Here is a 19,866-nt window from a genome sequence, read left to right as displayed (position 1 = left end):
AAATTTAAAGCTATTTTGCACAATTTATTTAAGGAAGAGAGGAAACAACTGAACGAAAAAGGATATAAGCAATGTGCTTAAGCGAAAAGCAACCATCACTTAGTCGTTTCTCCTTTCCTGCTGTTCCAGGCCCATAGAAGAAAAAGCTATCTTCTCGGAAGCCCCTGTCTGGTGCATTCTAAATCCGTCGGAACCGAACGTCCTCTCGCTAGTGTGGTGTGGAAGTTTGGAGGGAGGGTACCAACTTAGGTGTCGTCCTCGTCATCAGACCGAGGTCTGTCCCAAAATAGCCCTAGTGTTGCTTTAAACGGGACGTTAACATAACTAAACTAAACTCTGACAAAATGAGTGCATAAAATTGTCCATTGAGGAGAAAAATAAAATAGAATAGAAAATTAATATTCGGATATTTTTTTAATGCTTTCGTTAAAATGATTGCATATGTTACAAACTGTAACGGCAAGAAAAATATCACAACATGCAGAAAAAATCGGCAGATTTCGGCATTCACACGAGGAAATTCCAACCAAGGCTAATACATGTAGAATTATTCACAGATTTCAAAAGATATGAGGAAAGGCGTATAAAGCTCAAAAATATTGCATTGAATGTTATAGCGCTAACACGTTAGCGATAAAACTCACAAAACATGTCTTTGCTTATTGTAATATGTGCAAATCTCAACCACATCTTTTCTTAGAATGCTTCAATTAATTCCAATAAAATGATGTCGTCAATCTTTTTTTAATTGCAATTAAATTTTTAACCCTTGACAATGCCGCTGTCACGCAATCGATGTCGCCCAACAAAAAACCCACTATCAATCCCCAGGGATTGACGTCGCCTGAATGGGAAGTTCACTGCCAGTATCCTGGAATTAACGTGACGCTCAACGTATTAAAGTTTGTTGAAGTGAGTGAAAGGGTATAGGAGTTATGGATGAGAATGCGTGCAAGTGAAATTGCTAAAATTAATTATGCATCGAAACGATCAATTTTCTGAAAAAGAAGTAACCATTGAAAATTTGCCATAAACTTTTTGCCAACATTTTTTTAAAGACACAAATACTCACTTTTCGGATCCATCCAACTTTCATATAACGGAATTTTGAAAAACAGGAAAAATTAAAACATTAAGAAAACAAACTTATTGTTAAACACAAGGGGAATTTAAGAAAAGCTAATGATAAACATATCTTGCTTGAATTAGGTATTAAATATTTTTAAAATATTAAAGGAAAAAAGTTTCCTGAAATAATTTTCATGCCCCCCCCCCCAAAAAAAAATCCAAAAACTAATCATATTCAAAGAAAAATATTCTGAAATTCAAAGTGTTACAAAATTCAAACTAATACAGCTTCTTTGACTTATGACAACATCAGTGATATATATAAAACACATTTTTCCAATCAACTTCTAAGTCACTATGATCTAATTCTACAGATGTTGGTTTTTGTAATCGCTAAGATCGGGGAGGTTCGATTAGCCCCTTAACATTTTTTTCATAAATTTTTTTTTTTTTTTTTTTTTTTTTAAGATGAAATAATAAGCGACTTTGATAAGTACTCTAGCAAAGGCGAACATGGTGTGAAATACAGCCTTTTTATCCTTAATCTTACATTTGAAGCAACAATTTTTGTAAGTTTTTATGTATAAAATAAACATTAAATATATAGTCAGTTTTGATAGTTGGTATTATTGAAGGTAAATTTATTTGTTTGATAGCTCTCATTGACTTACTTTAGTAACTTAAGGAGTATACATACTTGATATACTTAAGAAATTAAACCATAAGATAGAATACAATGTTTATTAAAATAATGTCAGCACTTTTAAACTTAAGAAAATTATTCAAACTTGAAACTTAAAAATGAAATCTATTTCTTTAACTTGAAAGAATTTTTCTTATAAAGCAGCCAACTTGAAAATAGTTGTACGCTTTGCTATTCTTCAAAATGATTCTAATTCTGTCAAATTTCAAGTTTAAAATAGAGAATCGAAATTCCAAGTTTTCTTGCATGATGAAAATTTTGAAATTAAAACTCATTCGCACCCAAAATGTTTTTGATGCTACTTCTCTTATATTTTATTGATGAAATATGCTGTAATCTTTTTTGTTGTTGGAAAAGTTATGTTCAAAATGCAATGGTGTAAGGAAAAAAAATTAGTCATTAGTATTTAATACTAGAATATCAAAGCAGAGAAGTGATAATTTGAGTTCTCTTCTTTCAAATATATATATATATATATATATATATATATATATATATATATATATATATATATATTACTAGATAGTTAAAAAGCGCAAGTCTATCTCTCTGCGTCTTATTGTCTGCTGATTAAAACCAAAATCGCCACTCTGCCCTCACACACGTCTCTAAAATATACTCATGTTGACAATTCAAAATAATTCCAAATTGCTACCAGTGAAATTCATAGAATTTGTATTTTATATATTTTGAAAAACGGTTAACAATTTCCAACGGTTTGTTTAGAAAAAGAAATTATTTAAATTTAGTTTTTGTAGAACTATTAAAATTAGATTGTTTAAGCATCTGGAATTTTTGCCTGCAGTTAGGTGAATATTGCTAGTTGAGAATATTCAGATGATTCCTTGAGATGGAGAGCCATTGGCAGGTTTGAAGTCAACCAATCTAAAGCGGAGGTGGCTCAATGGTTACAAGTGGCACCGAAAGTGGTATTCAGGTTTTGGAATCAATTCCAAACAAGTGGTACTCTCACTAGAATGGCCCGTCAAGACCAACAACACTTGTACATGATCACTTTTTGGCATTAAGCGCACAACATAGGCTGATAACTGCCCTCAGCTTGCTCGTGAACTTGCTGCTGTATAAGGAATAAGAATTTCCAGGCAGGCAGTATATAAACATCTAGCAGAGAAGGCCCTTTATGCCCAGTGTGACTGCAACCAACAGGAAAGTCCGGTTGTTCAGAGCCGAACACATCAGTCTTGGACAAGAATGGGGGGGGGGGCATGTTCATTTTGGCGATGAGTCGAGATTCACCACACGGTGATTTTCGCCGAATCTTCATCTGGAGAGAACGAGGAGCTTGCTATTATTCTTCTTGCTTAAAAGAAATCGACAGATTTGGTGTCAAAGGAATTCTTGTCTAGGGCGGTATAATGTTTCGTAGACATAAGTATTACACGTTTTCGATCGCACATCGCTATTTGAGGTTTTCCCGGGGTGCTATTGGCCTGAACATTTTTATGGACGATAAAGCGCTACCATACAGAACTCAGATTATTGATGTTTTTATTGGAAAAGACGATATTCGTCTAATGGATTATTCTTCGAAGTCTCCGAATTTCAATCTTATTGAACATGTGTGGGAGGTTTAGGAAGAGCCATTTCACAACTTGAACCCCCCCCCCTCCCTTCTAAAGTCATCCAAGTGTTAAAAACCGCCCTTTTAAAAGAATGGGCTTTGTTGCCACAAACATTTATTGACACCCTCATAAATAATATGAGAACTCTTTTTAAGGCTTGTATAGCAGTGCACGGTTGTCACACTCCATATTAGACAGACCTTTCCTGAGATAAATGCTTTAACTCTGCTTCATGAATTTACCCTTTTTGATATACCTTGTTTCTTAGTTCACAATTAAAATCTTTTTCACATTGTTATGTTGCTGTATTCTTTCTTCAATAAAATTTAAAAAAAAAAAAATCTGTACCAGTGAATAGTTTATCAGTTTTCACAGATTTTGCTTGTGACCTTAATTTTGGACATTTTATTTTTCAAGTATATTTATCAAGAAAGAAACAACTAGCATGGGTATAATAAGTCTGATACTACTTATGGTTGTGCATTGGTAAGTGCTAGAATGTAACTCATATACAGGGTGGTCATAAAAAAATAATAATAAACTTCCCCCATATATCGATCCTTGGCGGCTTATCTACGCAACCAATCAAAAGGAAATTTCAGAAATTGTTATTTAAAGCACCTGAAATTGTAATGATTTAAAATAATAAAATTCAAGATTATAGTTACAGTGAAAAAAAAAATCGAAATTTTCGAGCGGCAACGCCTACTTTTTTTCCTTGCGCAAACTGATCAACGCGTTCAAAAATATAAATGGCGTTGAAGCTACAAAATATGACGAAAGTTAACAGCATAAAACATCAACAAAGGAGAGCACTGTAAAGCATCAATAACAGCACAAGAAAAGAAGAAGAAAACTAGTTATAAGTTTTTAACGTCTTCCCAGCCTCGCAGGCGATAATGTATTGTATGCGGTTGTTGTTGACAACAATAACATCATTGGAGGAATCTATCAATTTCATGTTTTCTGGTATCTTTTAATTTGACAAATCTCAGGGATTTGATGTGTACCCCTTAAATTTTAGATAATCCTAGAATCTGAAATCCATCGGACTGAGATTCGAGATAGTGGTGACCACAAAATTGCGAAGTTATGAAAGATGACTCAATCACCAAGTTGCTGTTACAGCATTTGTTGAACACATGTGGTAATGTGTCAAGGAGCATCATCTTGCATCCACACTGAAAAAAATTTCGAATGCGTAGCTTTAACGACATTTCGCTTCTTCAATTCCAGAATTACGTATTTCTGCGACATTGTTGTATACCGAGCACTTGTGATGGAGCACGTTTCTTAGTAGTGGAAGTAACCCCTTCGAAAAAGTGCAAACCGAGAATGAATGTGATTGCGACCACCAAATCTCTTTAATTTCGTGGAAAGGCACTGGTGCCACTTAATGAGGACTTTCGTCACCCCAATAAGTGCAGTTTCTCGAATTGACGTTCCCAGTTAAAAAGAAATATACTTCATTCGTCCATGATATCCACAACTGCCACCTGCCATCTTTATCACTTCTGATAACGAAAAAATTACTCAGTCGGCATACTATTTCTCGTCTCTAGGTTGCAGCATCTGGATGCGGTGGAATCGATAAAGAAACATTGGCAGAGCAGAGTGCAGAAGTTTGACGACTGTGGTTTTCTGTGTATTCAAATTACGAGGTACTTTTTACAGTATGCAATGGGCCTGCAGTAATCGTATTGTGCATTTCTTCAGAAATTTCAACTAGAACAGATGATTGTCCGGATTGTGGTCTATTAAATGCTCATCCATTTTCTTCATTTTTTCCCCCCTTCCAAATAATGTACAGTTTTTAAGGAATGTGTGTTTCGTTTTGGCTTATGATTTCACCTATGAACTCTCGTTTCTTCTTCACCATTTTCTTTTCTCAGATAAAACAGCTTTATCACTTCGCCTCGTTATTTTTCTGTATCACCTAGTTGACACGTTCGAGCACTTGTTTGGAAGGAACAATATTCCCATACTGTTTATTAAACGCTTTTTACAAGCTATGCTTTGCACATGGTGATCTGTGATTGATGTTTTACTGTCGAACTTCTTGAAATTATGCAAAGTGCGTCAATGCATTTTGTTGTCATTTTACCTTTACAATAGTCTTTGCAAATATTTTACGCCAGCAGTTTTCCTCAAACGTGTATCATTCAAAAGCTCTTTATGGTTTTTCAATCTAATGAAAAGCATTGCTTACATTGCTCTGATCAATCTGCACTGAAAAAAAGTTGCGCATTCGAAATTTTTCCAATGTAACCGTGATAGCTCAATTGTTTTAAGTCATCACAATCTCGAGTACATATCTTCAAAGTACAGTATCTGATATTTCCTTTCGATTGATTTGAAGGTTAGGCTGTTAGGGGCTGATATATCGGGAGAGTTTTTGATCACCCTGTATTGTTGCTCTTTTAATTTGACGCATCTGATTTCCATGATTTTGCAGGATAGAGGGATTTCTGTCATTGCAAACTATCAGAATTTTGCTTTAATTTTAATTAAGAAAAATGAATGCTTCTCTTTGGTTATTGCACGGAACAATTGTTTTAATTTGTTAATTATATCTTGCAAGTTATATTCAATAATATATAAGCAGAGCCCGACTAAGGCAGGGGCATACGGGGCAGTTGTCCCGGGCCCCCACATCAGAGGAGGGCCTCCAAATCGAATAGAAAGTTTATTTTATATTTCCTTCTTTAATGAACTTTTTTTTAACATTGCTTTTCAAAGACAAAAAACACAGAGGGGGGGGGGGCAAAGAAGTTTTGCCCCGAGCCCCAATTAGGCTAAGGCGGGCCCTGTATATAAGTTGTATCTTGAAGCTTATATTAAAAATGTATACAGCTTTCAGTTTTGGGCAGGTTAACAGATTAGTAATACACAGCTTGCTACAGATTTGGAAATATTTTTCAATAAATTATATTCAGATGAAGTGCAGCGATATAAAAACCACTCTCTTCACCAATAAAAATGACTGTGTAGAAATGTTTTCATAACAAGCATTCGTATTTCTGATGCAGTGAATTTTAAAAATTGTCTAACAAAAAAAAAATATTTTACTCGTAAAATTTCTAAAATTTTTGGAAAACATGCAATTACGTTTGGATTTTTTAATTTTTCTGGGTGTTATTATTTTTATTTGCAAACTTTTTTTTAATGGGAAAAGTAAATCCCTAAACAAATCATTGGAAATTGTTAAAGAATGAACATTAATATCATTTTTTCAGTTTCTGCAATATCTGATGCTTCGTTGCAAAGTTATTTATACTTGATATTATTTCGAAGTCAAAATCTGTTAAGCCATACATTGCTAGCAAAAAAACTTTTGATTCCAGAAGCATCTGCAAATTCATTTGCCTTAAAGTGTTTGTCCACTGAAAGGAATTTTCATCCTTCAAGCATTTCTAAAACAGTGTCTTCTATGTCAACCTTTCCTGGCATATTTGTTTGGCACCAAAAAATTTAAAATTTTCCTACTCTTTGAAAATTATATTATTATTATTATTTTTTAATGATTTTGGTAATTTGTGCTCCCTTACAATTCAAATTTTGTCCAACTCTCTTGCCATTTCTCCATTGTTATACTTATGCAATATTTCTATAAACTGGTCTAAATTCAGAAAAGGCTCACTTGGACATTGTTCAAGAATGACAAGGCTTTGGCTGGTGGGAAAATGGTTTCTTACTCTGTGTTTAAAGTTTATTCCATAGCTATTCAAAATCCTCGCAAGAAAAATCCTTAGTAAAAAGCAATTTTTTCCCCTCTCTTATACAATGGGGTAGAGATTCTCTGTAATTTCTAATATTGTTTTTTTTTTATGTATTTTTTTTCTCTTTCTTTTCCCTTCTCTTAATTGGAATTTTCTAAAAATTGAAAACAATAGAAACGGGTTTCAATTATGACGAGTGGACTTTTGCCTCTTGGAGAAGTTTTGATGACTGTTCCTAATGGTTAGCTGACATTGTATGCAAGAGATAAGAATTCTGCGACAGTGTCCATTGAAAGGAGGGTTGATACAAGTGCCTTTATTGTATTAAAATTTTTCTTAACTTGTAGAAAATAAAATTTAAAAAATTCAGATCCCTTTGTAATTATTATGCACATTTCTTAGGTCTTTCAGAAAGTCAGTGTAATTCATAAGTAGCAAGATTTCTTTCAGGATATTATAGTTTTTAATTTTAAAAAGTATCAAAAGTATGGAGCTGAATTTTAGGCATCATTCCATGAAGCTAATCAAATAAATTAATGTTTCAACCTAATTAGTCTTCTATAAAAAAATATCTATAGTTTTTTTTGTATTTGAAATGTCATTTATTGGATCAACCAGAAGAAGTGATATTGCTTTTAAAGACTTAGAATTTTGAAAATACAGTAAATATCAAATGTAGAATCTTCTAAATTATTCGATAGTTCTGATAGTCGTGAATGATCTGAAATGTCTTTAGTGATTTATGATAGGAATCTAATTAATTTTTGAAAAAGGAAGCTGAAGATATGATAAACTGCTTTGATTAGAGTATTTTATTTCTGTAAAATTTTCCCATTTCATTTCGTATGTTTCAGAAATAATATTGCCTTTTGTGTTTCTTTGCTTTTTTTTCATAAGCATATTTCTTGAGTTTTATATAATTGTTTGCAGTATTTGCAACTTTATCTTTTTTTATTAAAAACTTTACATTTAATCTTCATAAAATGTTTTTCAGAAATTTTAGAAGCTTGATGCAAGATTCAAGTTGAGAGCCGTAACCTAGATAACTATTAACTAGATAAGAAATTATCACTGAAAAAGTTTTAAAACTTTAAGTGTTTTTGATTGCAAATGAATAAAGGTCCCTTCTTTATTGTTTTCAAAATTTTCTTACTGATTTTTCTGAGCACTGATGTATTTATTTTTTACTTAGTGAACTTCGTGTATGACATGAAGTATGATGCGAAATACCCATTCCTACGTTTATATAAGAAGCTATGCCAATTACCTATTTTGCGTAGTGATGGTGAGTATTTTAACTCTTACCTTACTTTTTTTACCCTATCATTGTTGTAGTGCTACCCTTATTGTATAATTTTTTTTTTGTTCTTGTAAATTGTCTATTTTTTCATGAGTTAATTTTAACATAAAATGAGAGACTTAATAATATATTTTTTTCATCAGTAATGTAATTAAGATTTCATGCGCTTATCAAACTGAAAAGAGGTTTTGGAAATGGATTCATTGTTGAAATGCGTAGTTCTGTTTTGATTCTTTGCATAATAGCGTATCATGTTTAAATTTTTATATTTAAAGTAGCAACGTATTTGAGACTTATCTTATATAAATCTAATTAATTGCAGACTTAAGACAAGATATATTTTTATGATGAAACTCTTGTTTCATTCATTCATTCATTTTCTGCAAAACTGCAAAATTTCGATCCAGAAATACTGAGAAGTCAGCCTGATAATGTCTTCTTCTAACAGCAGAGGGGTGAGGACCAACAGCTATTACAAAATGTGTTTCAAAAATCTTGGCTAGAGAAAATGGTAAAAGATTTTTTTTTTTTTTAAATTAGATATCCCAAAGCCAAGATAAATTAATGAATCGGATAGTATTTCTCTGTCTAATTTTGTAGAATATAATCATGGTATAATTTTGAAAATTCCAAAATTTGTCCAATTGATCTGTGGATGTTGGTTATAATATTTAAATTCAATGACGGCGTAACAAAAATAACATCTTTATTTAACGGAAACATTAAGAAGAGAAAAAAAGATACAGATGCAGTAGAATAAAATCTCGTGCACGTATAATAAATCGCTTGCAGGATCACGCAACTTAAACTGTGACGTCATTTTGATGAAAGCATGTCCACCACAGTACTCCCTCCTCTGGAATGCAGCAGGTACTGGATTAGAGATAACGAGGGTTAAAGTGTACTCGACAGCCAGAACTGGTTACATAAGGTGGTGGAGCAATATTCGAAGGTAACTCAGGAGTCGACGGAGAAGATTCAAGTACTGACTGCTTTGAAGATGGAACTGTAGCTGATGGTGTGATATGATTGGTGCAGGTGACTGATGAGAATTTTCGAAGAACGCTGGCTTCACACGATCAATGCTGATCGTAGATTCTTTACCGTTCTTCTCAATTGTGAAAGTTTTATCAGTACGTCTGAGTACACAGTAAGGGCCATCATACGGTGTTTGCAAGGGTTTCTTAATTGCGTCGTGGCGCACGAACACATGAGTGCAAGACTCTAAAGCCGGATGTATAAAAACTTTTTTGTTATCGTGAGATACAGCTGGTGCAGATTTGAGTTGCTCCATCACAGTTCGTAAATTTTTTAAAAAATCGTGAGGTTCGACGTTAAGTGAAGGGGTCTCAAAAAATTCCGTAGGTAGTCTCAGGGTTGAGCCATAAACCAATTCTGCTGATGTGCACCGCAGATCCTCCTTTAACGCCGTTCGGAGTCCAAGTAAAACTAGTGGAATTGATTCAGTCCATTTCGTGGGTGCGTGACATCTGAGACTTTGCTTTAACGAACGATGAAATCGCTCGACAATTCCACTGCTAGATGGGTGATAAGGAGTTGTTCTGATCTTTTGGAGACTCAAAAGTTTGCTCAGCAAGGAAAACAAACTGCTTTCGAATTGTCGTCCCTGATCCGTAAACCGAAGCGTGAGATCCACTGACCAATGAATGCACGCGCAACGGTTTCGGCAGAAATGTCAGAGATGGAAACTGCTTCAGGCCATCGTGTGAAACGGTCTATACAGGTGAGTAAGTATTCACAGTTATTTGAAGGTGGAAGAGGCCCTACGAGATCAAGATGAACATGACTAAATCTCGCCGAAGACAGATGGAAAGATTTCAGAGGACTATTGATGTGTCTACTTACCTTGCATCTCAGACAATTTTGACATGAACGAGTCCAATTCGAAATGTGGGTTTTTTTTTTTTTTTTTTTTGCATAGATGGCTATACGAATCTCTCCGAAATAAGACGTTTAGTTGCACGGATACTTGGATGAGACAGATTGTGCAAAGATTGGAAAATTATCTTTCTGAAACTCTCTGGTACATAAGGTCTGACTATGTCCTTCCTGACATCACAGTAGAGTTTCAATGAAGTAGGATCAGTCGAGAGAGGTTTTAAAACAAGTGACATTTCATTCTTTGATAAAAAAATTTTTGGAGTTCTGCATCAGAAGCTTGTGCATTCGCCAAGGCCGAAAAATCAACTTTTGGTAATTGCACGCCGTTAATTCTGGACAATGTGTCGGCAACTACATTTTTTGAACCTGATATTTGCCTAATATTAGCGCTGAACTGAGATATGAAATCGAGATATCTTAGCTGTCTTGGAGAAGGAGAATTTGATTTTTTAGTAAAAGCAAATGTTAGAGGTCAATGATCAGTAACTATTATGAAATTTTGACCTTCCAATAAGTATCGGAAATGTTTAATGGTTGAATATATCGCCAAAATTTCCCTATCATTCGTACTATATTTACGTTCTGAAGATGAAAGTTTTCGCGAATAAAATGCAAGTGGTTTTTGACCATCGGATGTAGTAGTATGAAGGACGGCTCCAATAGCTAAGTCAGAAGCATCGACCATGATGGATAGTTGCTGATTAGGTTCATGGAAAGTAAGAGTAGCTGCGTTAGCAATATCAGCTTTGCATTTCTCGAAAGCTTCCAAAGAGATGTCTGTCCAGGAAACAGGTCGCTTATCGGTCTTTTTTGAATTTTTTAAAAGTTAATGTAAACTTGTGTTTGCGCGGCATTAGGCAAAAAACGGCGATAAAAATTAAGCATTGCCAAAAAACGCTTAAGCTCATTAATATTTTGTGGTTTGGGAAATTGAGAAATAGCCTCAACCTTCTCTGGTACAGGTTTGACACCTTCGGATGTGATCAGACATTCCAAAAACTTTATTGATGGTTGTCCAAGAACACATTTCAAAGGGTTGAGTTTTAAACCATGCTGAAAAAATCGTTCAAATACCTGCTTTAAATGCTGTTTATGTTCTTCTGCGTTATTCTATGCAATTAGTACATCATCAAAATACGGCACACAGAAACCCAAGTTAGACAAAACTTGATGTATATAGCGTTGAAAAGTTTGGCCGGCGTTTCGTAAGCCAAAAACATATTCGAAAAGACCAAATGGAGTTGTAATAGCTGTTTTTGGTATGTCAACCTTCTAACTCTCCGACCCGCCCTAAGGCACACGGATTTAAACCATAAAACTGAATGACCGGACCGCCGCAACAGCAATTGGCGGGAACTGTGGTTGAGTCCTAAGGGCCGTCACCGGCCACGGTACAACCCTCCCCGAAGGAAGTACGTCCCGTCATCGATTGGAGGAGCCAGATCCCCCACCTATTAGTGTACCCTCCAGGGTGGCGAGATCCAACCACCATGCCGGAAGCATCTCATCCTCATTTCGAGGTGCCCCCCCGAGGGTCAGCTGTTTTTGGTATGTCAGCCGGATTACCCGGAATTTGATGATAAGCCCACATCAAATCTAGGGTGGAAAAAATGGTTTTATTGGATAAAATTTGAGTGCAATCTTGGATATGAGGTACCGGACACCTATCAGGAATGGTAATTGCATTCAAACGACGACGGTAGTCACCACAGGGTCTCCATTCGCCGTCAGATTTTTTTACAATGTGTAGAGGACTTGCCCAAGGGCTGCTAGAAGGACGCACAATTCCTTAAGACATTAAAAATTCAAATTCCTGACGTGCTATTTTAAGCAACTCGGTAGATAAGCGACGAGGTCTCGAAAATACTGGTTGGCCAGTTGTTTCAATAAAATGATGGATTTTAGTGGGCTTATTGTTTTTCGTTGGCTGAGAGAAATTGGTGAGTTCCGGAAATTGCGATAAAATTCCGTAAAATTCTGAATCACCAAGAAATATTGATATACCGGACGTTAGTGATTTAGTGCTTGTGTGTTTGCCTTGCGTAGTTAATTTAATTATGCCATCAATCAAACAGCCATTTTTAACATCCACCAAAAGATTATAGTGTTTCAAGAAGTCAATGCCGATTATTGGTTGATTAACATTTGCAATTATAAAAGACCAATTAAAAGTTCGACGCAGATTCAAATCTAGAGTCAGGTGCTTTCGACCAAAAGCCGGCATTTTTGTACCATTAGCGGATATAAGAAGTAATTCAAATGAGGGATCGGCTTTCAGAGCATAATGTTTCGGCAAAACTGACACATCTGCCCCAGTATCCACTAAAAATTTCAATATACTATTTTTATCGGCCAACATGATTCGATTTATCAAGCGATCGTTTCCAAGGCCAGTGGACAATCGCTCATTTTGTTTTCCTTAGAGTTGAAAGAGCAAGGTAAATTACATTTTTTTGCATTTTTGCCAAAATTAGTATGATAAAAGCAGATGCCATTTGAAGGTTCTTTATATTTCCAGAACCGGTCTTGAGAGCGGCTGCGTCCGTAGCTAAACTGTCTATTCCTACTTGGCGAACGTGTTCAGCGTATTGTTGAAGTAAGCTCGTCAACCAATGTAGTTAGCTGAGCGACTTGCTGCTCAAGTTGAGTAACTCGGGTATCGAAAGTTGTAGGTGTAGCCTGAACTGTATTAATATTTGAATGGTATGTCAAATCACTAATTTTATCTGCGGTGGATGCCAAACCACCCAAATCTTTTCTCAAAGCAGCTAAGATCGTTTGGAAATCTACTTAGCCAAAGATATTTTAATAGTGGTTCGCCCAAGGCCTTCATGCGTGTTAACAACTGAGATGGCCTCTGGTCGCCAAGCTCCAATCCTTGTAAGAGTGTACGAATTTTTGAAGCCTCACTTTCGTAATGTAATTCAATCAAACGTTTTTTTTTAATAGTACATTTATTATTATCGGGTGGTTTCAAGATTATGTCACTAACAGAATTTAAATATCAGAATCAACTGCAGAAATAACATAATTAAATTTGGTATCATCAGCAGTAATTCCGGCCAAGACAAATTGTGCCTCAAGCTGTACAAACCATAATACAGGATTAGCCTTCCAAAAAGGCGGTAATTTGATGCCAACACAAGAAATTGTGACGTTATTACTGGCGGATTCTTGATTATCATCAGGCATGTTTGAAATAAGCGAGGTCAAATTCACTGTAGATCATTAACTATTGGCTAAATTTTAGATTTTTTTTTTTTTAGTTTAAAAAATCAGAATGTCACCAAATGTTCGAAAACTCGCCTAATATAGTTCAACGGTGCCAAATTTTTAGTACTAAGTCTATGGAGAAAATTCGGTTTTGGCGCGAATCAAAAGTAAACATTGGCGCTATAGGGTGACTTTTGAAGGTTACATAGGACTACTGTTAAAGATTAAATAAGATCAGAAAACACTAAAAATAGTTATAATTCTACCTAATTTTTGATAAAAGGCAACTTACATATTGTTTTCATTTGATGCAGAGAGGTTTTGAGTGATGAAAAAGTCTTATTGTATTTCCCAGTTTTTTACTTGAATTGCTTCAATGGAGAGTGTTCTAATTACCGTCTATGAAGATTTTTACTTGGTTATAACATTTGAATTTTTGGATGGATTTTCAAAATATTTTCACCATCATAAGCAGAAACAATTCTGCTTTTTTATTAAAGTATAATTTTTGAAGATGGAGTACGAAGGATTTTGATGGTGATGGATTTCGAAAGCTTCGAGTAAGAGCGATAGATAACGTTGTTTTACGTTAAACAATCAGGTTCGCCATTTTTTCAGAACTTTCTGATGACTTCATTTAATTACTTTTCAAAATCGGAAATAATTTCCATTTGCTTCTCGGGTCACCAATGTGGATGTTGGTTATAATATTTAACGGAAACATTAAGAAGAGAAAAAAAAGATAAGTTGCAGTTAATAAAATGCAGTAGATTAAAATCTCGTGCACGTATAATAAATCGCTTGCAGGATCACGCAACTTAAACTGTGACGTCATTTTGATGAAAGCAGGTCCACCACAGATCTTTCTCAAATTTGGATCAAAGTTTTATTCATTAACACCAGTGGAGCACATTCATTTCAGATGATAGGACTACAAACTGAGTAGGAACTGGGTTTTCGTTATTTTTTTTTTCTCAGAGAAAAAAATTAAAGTATTTCATCTACACATATTTATTTAACATACAGAAGAAAGGCTTTCTATGTCACTCATCCATGTATGCGGTATCTTTTACAACGTGAATCTTCAGGAACAATTCTTAGCAAGTAGAAAAACTATTACTTTCTAAAAAGTTAACTTTTTAAATCAACTGGCATACTTTATTTTATTATTTTTTTAAGTTACTTTTAAAGCAATTATATTTGGGAACGAATTAATTGTTGCCAGATGGTTTTTATTTTGAGCATTTAATTTCTGTAAATCAAGAAATGTATATTGTAACAATTAAATAATTCACGTGTTCCTGATAATAGAAAAATATTTAGCTTTTATCAAAACAAAAGTTTAATTTAAGAAAAATACTGAAGTTATATTTGAAGAAAAGCTGAAGCTTCATTGGAAAGTCTGCCAATTCATATTATCTAAATTTTTCCTATGTAAATTGATATTTTTGTAAAAAATTTAAATTTTTTAGAACTTTGCAGTGTATGAAAAAAAAAAACTTTCAACTTTATTTTGCAACTCAGCTGAATGATTGACAATGTAGAATGATTACAATTGTCTACAAAAACTGGATTTACTTATTACGCATGCAGTAATGTGAAAAATCATGATCATTTGTAAAGCATTAAAGAGAGAAAATATCCTAGGACAAAGGAAACAACATAAAGGATGACTTGACTATATTTTTAGCAGTAGCATCTTATTTCACTTCTGCAAAGTAGATATTCCTTTATAAGTTCCAAAATGTCAGAAATACTTTTAAAAGATGAAATAAAATCATATAAACAATCAAACAGAATTTTTCTTTTTTCGAATTTTTAATTCGAAATTCTGTTACAATTTTTAAAATAATTTGCTAAATATATTTTGTGAGTGTCAATTTTTAATAATTGAGACTTAAAGCTAAGAATCTGTTCACTTTCTAAAATTCTTTTATCCTAAAAATGTTTACTTTCTGATTTAAAAAAAGGGGGGGGGGAGAGAAAGAGAGAGATGAGGAGTTTAAAAGTAAATAAATCTTAAAGAATTAATAGATGATCAGGAGTAAACCAGATACAAAAAGATTATGAAACTAAGTGATCTGATTATTAATTTTCAAAGAAACTTATTCTGCAAGGAATCGATAAAAGAAATGTGGGTGCAGTTTTGTTGTGTTACAATAATTCACCAAGTAAAGCAAAGAAATTATTGCAAAATATATGCTAAAGTAATTTTTGTGTGTAGTGTGCTAAATTATGCAAAATGCATCTTTTTAAACTAATTTCTAATTTCAGTATGCATTATTAAAAATATGTACATTTCTCATTTGTGAAGAAAATTGTAAAATTAATATGAATATTTTTTTTCCAGCTGCTGTGGATAGACAATCTGAACTTGAGGAAAGTTTACTTCAGGAACTGATTGAAGCAGACCTTAGAAGACATAGAGTCTTTCAACCCAAGATAAGTAGGAAATAAGTTGATACTGTATTGTGTACAGTTCTGCTTATAAAAATGTTTGCACCAGATGTTATGCAAAGCTTATTAGTTATTAATATAACTATGTATCTTTTTATATTTGTCTTATTAAATTTATACTTTTACCTGGTTTTGATGTTCTTGAATTGCAAACAATTAAATTTCTTACTTGATTTTTGATAATTCATAATTTTTGTGCCAGTGTAGCATAAATCTTTAATTTCTAACCTTTCAGTTCCCAATTAAATTTAATTTCTTTACAAAATTAAATGGGCAAGACAATAAAAAGCTTTGAATAGGGAAATTAATGGCATATAAAGTCTCTCTGCAATTATTTTTAAATACTTCTCTTTAAATGGAAAGCGGAAATAACACTCAAATTTGATTTTTTTTTTTTTTTTTTTAAGGAGGGGGGGAGGTTAAGGCCTTGGTTTTGGGGTCATAAATCGCTGGTTTAAGACCCTATTCCACAAAAGATTTGTTGTATATATTATCCTTGTGCATATTAAATTTGCTTTTGAGATTCAAACATCTTCCCGTTAGATGTAGCATGAAGGTTTGAAGAATAGGATGCCTTTTGAGAGGTTGTTAATTGACTATAGTTCAAAATTATGGTATTCATCCCAGAGTAAATTTTGTGCAATTAAAAAAAAATAATAACTGGGACTTTAATGTATTAGCATTGAATTATTTTAATGCATTAGGAATATTTACGGATAAATGAATGGCTATATGCGCGATGAATTGATCAAATAGGTGACAAAAATAGGAAGTAAAAAAAATGATGAATTTGAAACATACCTTAATTTTTAAAAATAATGCTTTAATTAGTTGTATTGATGAGAAATACTTTGCACAACAAATAAATTTATAGCAAATAAAATACAAATCGTTAATATTTTGTAAAAGACAAAGAAAAGCATAATCATTATTTTATTGTTTATGTGATTTATAATAAAGCATGCCTTTTTTATCTACATTTTTTTTTATCAGCCCGATTGGTAGTAGCTTGAAAATTGTTACAAATTGAATGGGAATTTAGCGAACAAAGAACTTACTTTAATTTACCTTTAAAACAGTAGATCTAATTCAATTATGGACATTGAAATATTAAGTGTAAGTATTTATTGCCATATAAGGGTCGCAGTAGATTACGAGGCAGAAATGTGTGAACTTTATTTATCTATACTTATATAAAGCTCAATGTGTGTGTGTGTTTGTGTGTGTTGGCGCTCTACAGGCCAGGCCATTTGACCTACAGCTACCAAATTTGGTACATGTATACCTTAGAGTTCGGGAATGTGCACCTGGGGTCCCTTTTTTTGAATTTTTAATTATTAATTAAAAACTAACTTTCTCGCCAAAAATCTTCTCATTTACCCCAACACCAAATGAGTAAGGCTTCAGTTTTTTTTCCCAACAGTAATGAGGCTAGGGTTAACATTTTTCGGCCGATTATTTCAAACGATTCTGTTTATTTTCTTAATGTTTTATGCATTTAAAATTAAACATTGTTAGTTAATCGATCTTTCAGATTCATTCTGAAGTACTTTTGAATTAAAATAACACAGAATAAAGGAAATTAAAAATTTCTAATCTGCATAGCGTTACCCCAACTGGCGTAGAAAAATTCACGCATTTGCGTTCCCGTAACTTGCGTTGAAAATTGACGCATGCGAATTGTATTCTGATTGCTGATAATATTATCAACGGATGATTCTTGATTTAAATTATTTTTAGGTTAGTTGCAAGCTTTTGTAATTAAATTATATTTATGTTATAAATTTTTTGTATATGCTTATAGTTTTAAGTACATCGTTTTTTAAGTAGTTTTTTTAAAACTGTTTTCGACCGATTATTTTAAACTATTCATTTTATTTTCTTAGTGTTTGATGCATTTAAAATTAAACATTGTTAATTAATCAATCTGTTCGTGATGAATCTGAGAAAATTTTGTTGACAAATTCTTGAGATATAACATAAATTAAGAAAGATATTCTTTAGTGCCCATAAAGTTTAAACGCTCAGTGACTCTGTTATCAGCAATCATATTATAAAAAAATGCTTTGTTTCAGTAAAAAATATTATTACATTAATATTTTTTTACTAATTATTAATTCTTTCCACTTTAATTTAAAGCATAAATTCTACGAGAACTAACAGAAAATTAGAGAGATACATATTACGTTATGACTGAAGGCCTTTATAATATTATGAGTGAATTATATGACTATGAAAATTTGAAGTTTTAAAATATTTTGATGAAGAATCTATTAAAGTAGGAATTGCGTAAAATATTTAATTATTAAAATTTAAACGAACATTAAGATTGACGAGCCGGCTTGTCGCCAAAGGCGGCTAGTTATAAATATAATGAATGAACATCAATAATTAATGTAATCAAATCCTATTCTAAAATTGTTATATGTATGAAGTATTTCAGTATGCACATGAAATGCATATTATTTAAAGCTGAAAATATAAATTCATGATTGAATCTTAAATAATATTTTGGTGAGTATATAGTCCATTTTATAATATACTGTTCTTTTGAGAATTTCTTAATTATTGGAAGTAAAGTTGCTAAATCTGGAGAAAACTGAAAAAAGAAATTGCGGCTATTCGTCATTTTGTTGTTTCAACTTACATTAAATTCAATTCGTTGAAATGTTGTTAAAATAGTCTAAAATAAGTTAAAATCAAAGCTTCGTAATTTGGTCAGTTTTTATGATAAGAAAAGGAAATTTTTTGGTTTATGTATCAAAATTATTATATTAAATTTAATTAATAAGATAGTGCTAAATAAAAAAAATTAGATTTCTTAATTTGTATCAGTTTTACAGTTTTTTAAAATTCAAACAACATAAAATGAATTTAAACGAGGCCAGTTTAAGCCCAATAGGGGCTCATAGACTGTGCAAGACTAAAAGTGTGTGAATGTTTTGTTGACCCATTACCCCCTTTTTAACTTTTAAAACCATATATTTAAAGATTTGTGTATATATATATATATATATATATATATATATATATATATATATATATATATATATATATATATACCGGGTACGGCATAAATTCGTGCAAACTTCAAAAAATCATAATAAATACAGTAATGCTCGAAAGAAATTGCGATCTGTGGGAATATGTTCAGAGAGCCTTTTAATTTTGTTATTTCCATTAAAAAAATGCATTTAAAAATGATCGGTAGATGGCGCTCACACGTCATACCGAGACGGTTTATGCAAATCAGCATAGCTATAAAACACAAGGCTGGAAATGGATCTGTCATTCGACGCCAGTAGCATGCTATCGCTACCGGATCGAGCTGAATCTGCGACTAAAGCATTGCGACAGTTACGGACGGTGAAAGGAATTAAGGCGAAGAAAAATCCAATTTCATTGATTGGTATATTGAATTCAGTTCGCCGTTTTGAGGAAACGGGAAGATTAGAGGATCGTCCACGAAGTGACAGACCATCCGTCTGCGCGGACCACGTTCCTGTTATCCAAAGGGTCATGAGAAATGTGGCAGCCGAGACTTCAACGGGGAGTTGCAGTGCACATGAAGCAGTTAAAGTAACAGGAATTCCGGAAAGGTCGATCCGACGCATTCTGCACGAAATCTTGAAACTGCATCCGTACAAGATAGAGGCATTTCACCAGTTGTTGCCAGCAGATTGCGAGAAAAGACAAGCCTTTGCAACATGGGTGCTCGCACAAATGGTACGTGACCCAGAATGGTTACTAAACATCATGTGGACAGATGAATCCCACTTTTCTTTGCATGGTGACGTCAATACGCAAAACAGTCGTATCTGGGCGACATCAAACCCTCGTGCGTATATTACCAAACCACTACATTCTCCGCATGTGACTGTTTCGTGCGGTTTGAATCTGCCCTTTATTCTAGGTCCTTTC

General features: G+C 33.3%; 1 protein-coding gene across 1 annotated transcript in view; it reads left to right on the top strand.

Annotated features, from left to right (window-relative positions):
- Positions 1–16,076, top strand: part of LOC129958687 (bifunctional peptidase and (3S)-lysyl hydroxylase Jmjd7-like) — a 76,907-nt gene extending 60,831 nt beyond the window's left edge. Inside the window, exons 8-9 of the mRNA XM_056071333.1 lie at positions 8,266–8,358; positions 15,839–16,076. Coding sequence (XP_055927308.1) covers positions 8,266–8,358; positions 15,839–15,945 — 200 coding nt within the window. The 3' untranslated portion in view covers positions 15,946–16,076. The remainder of the gene's footprint in view (positions 1–8,265; positions 8,359–15,838) is intronic.
- The last annotated feature ends 3,790 nt before the right edge of the window (positions 16,077–19,866 follow it).

This window comes from Argiope bruennichi, chromosome X1 (assembly GCF_947563725.1).
Source record: "Argiope bruennichi chromosome X1, qqArgBrue1.1, whole genome shotgun sequence".
Lineage (NCBI taxonomy): Eukaryota > Metazoa > Arthropoda > Arachnida > Araneae > Araneidae > Argiope > Argiope bruennichi.
This window is presented reverse-complemented; position numbering and strand designations above follow the sequence as displayed.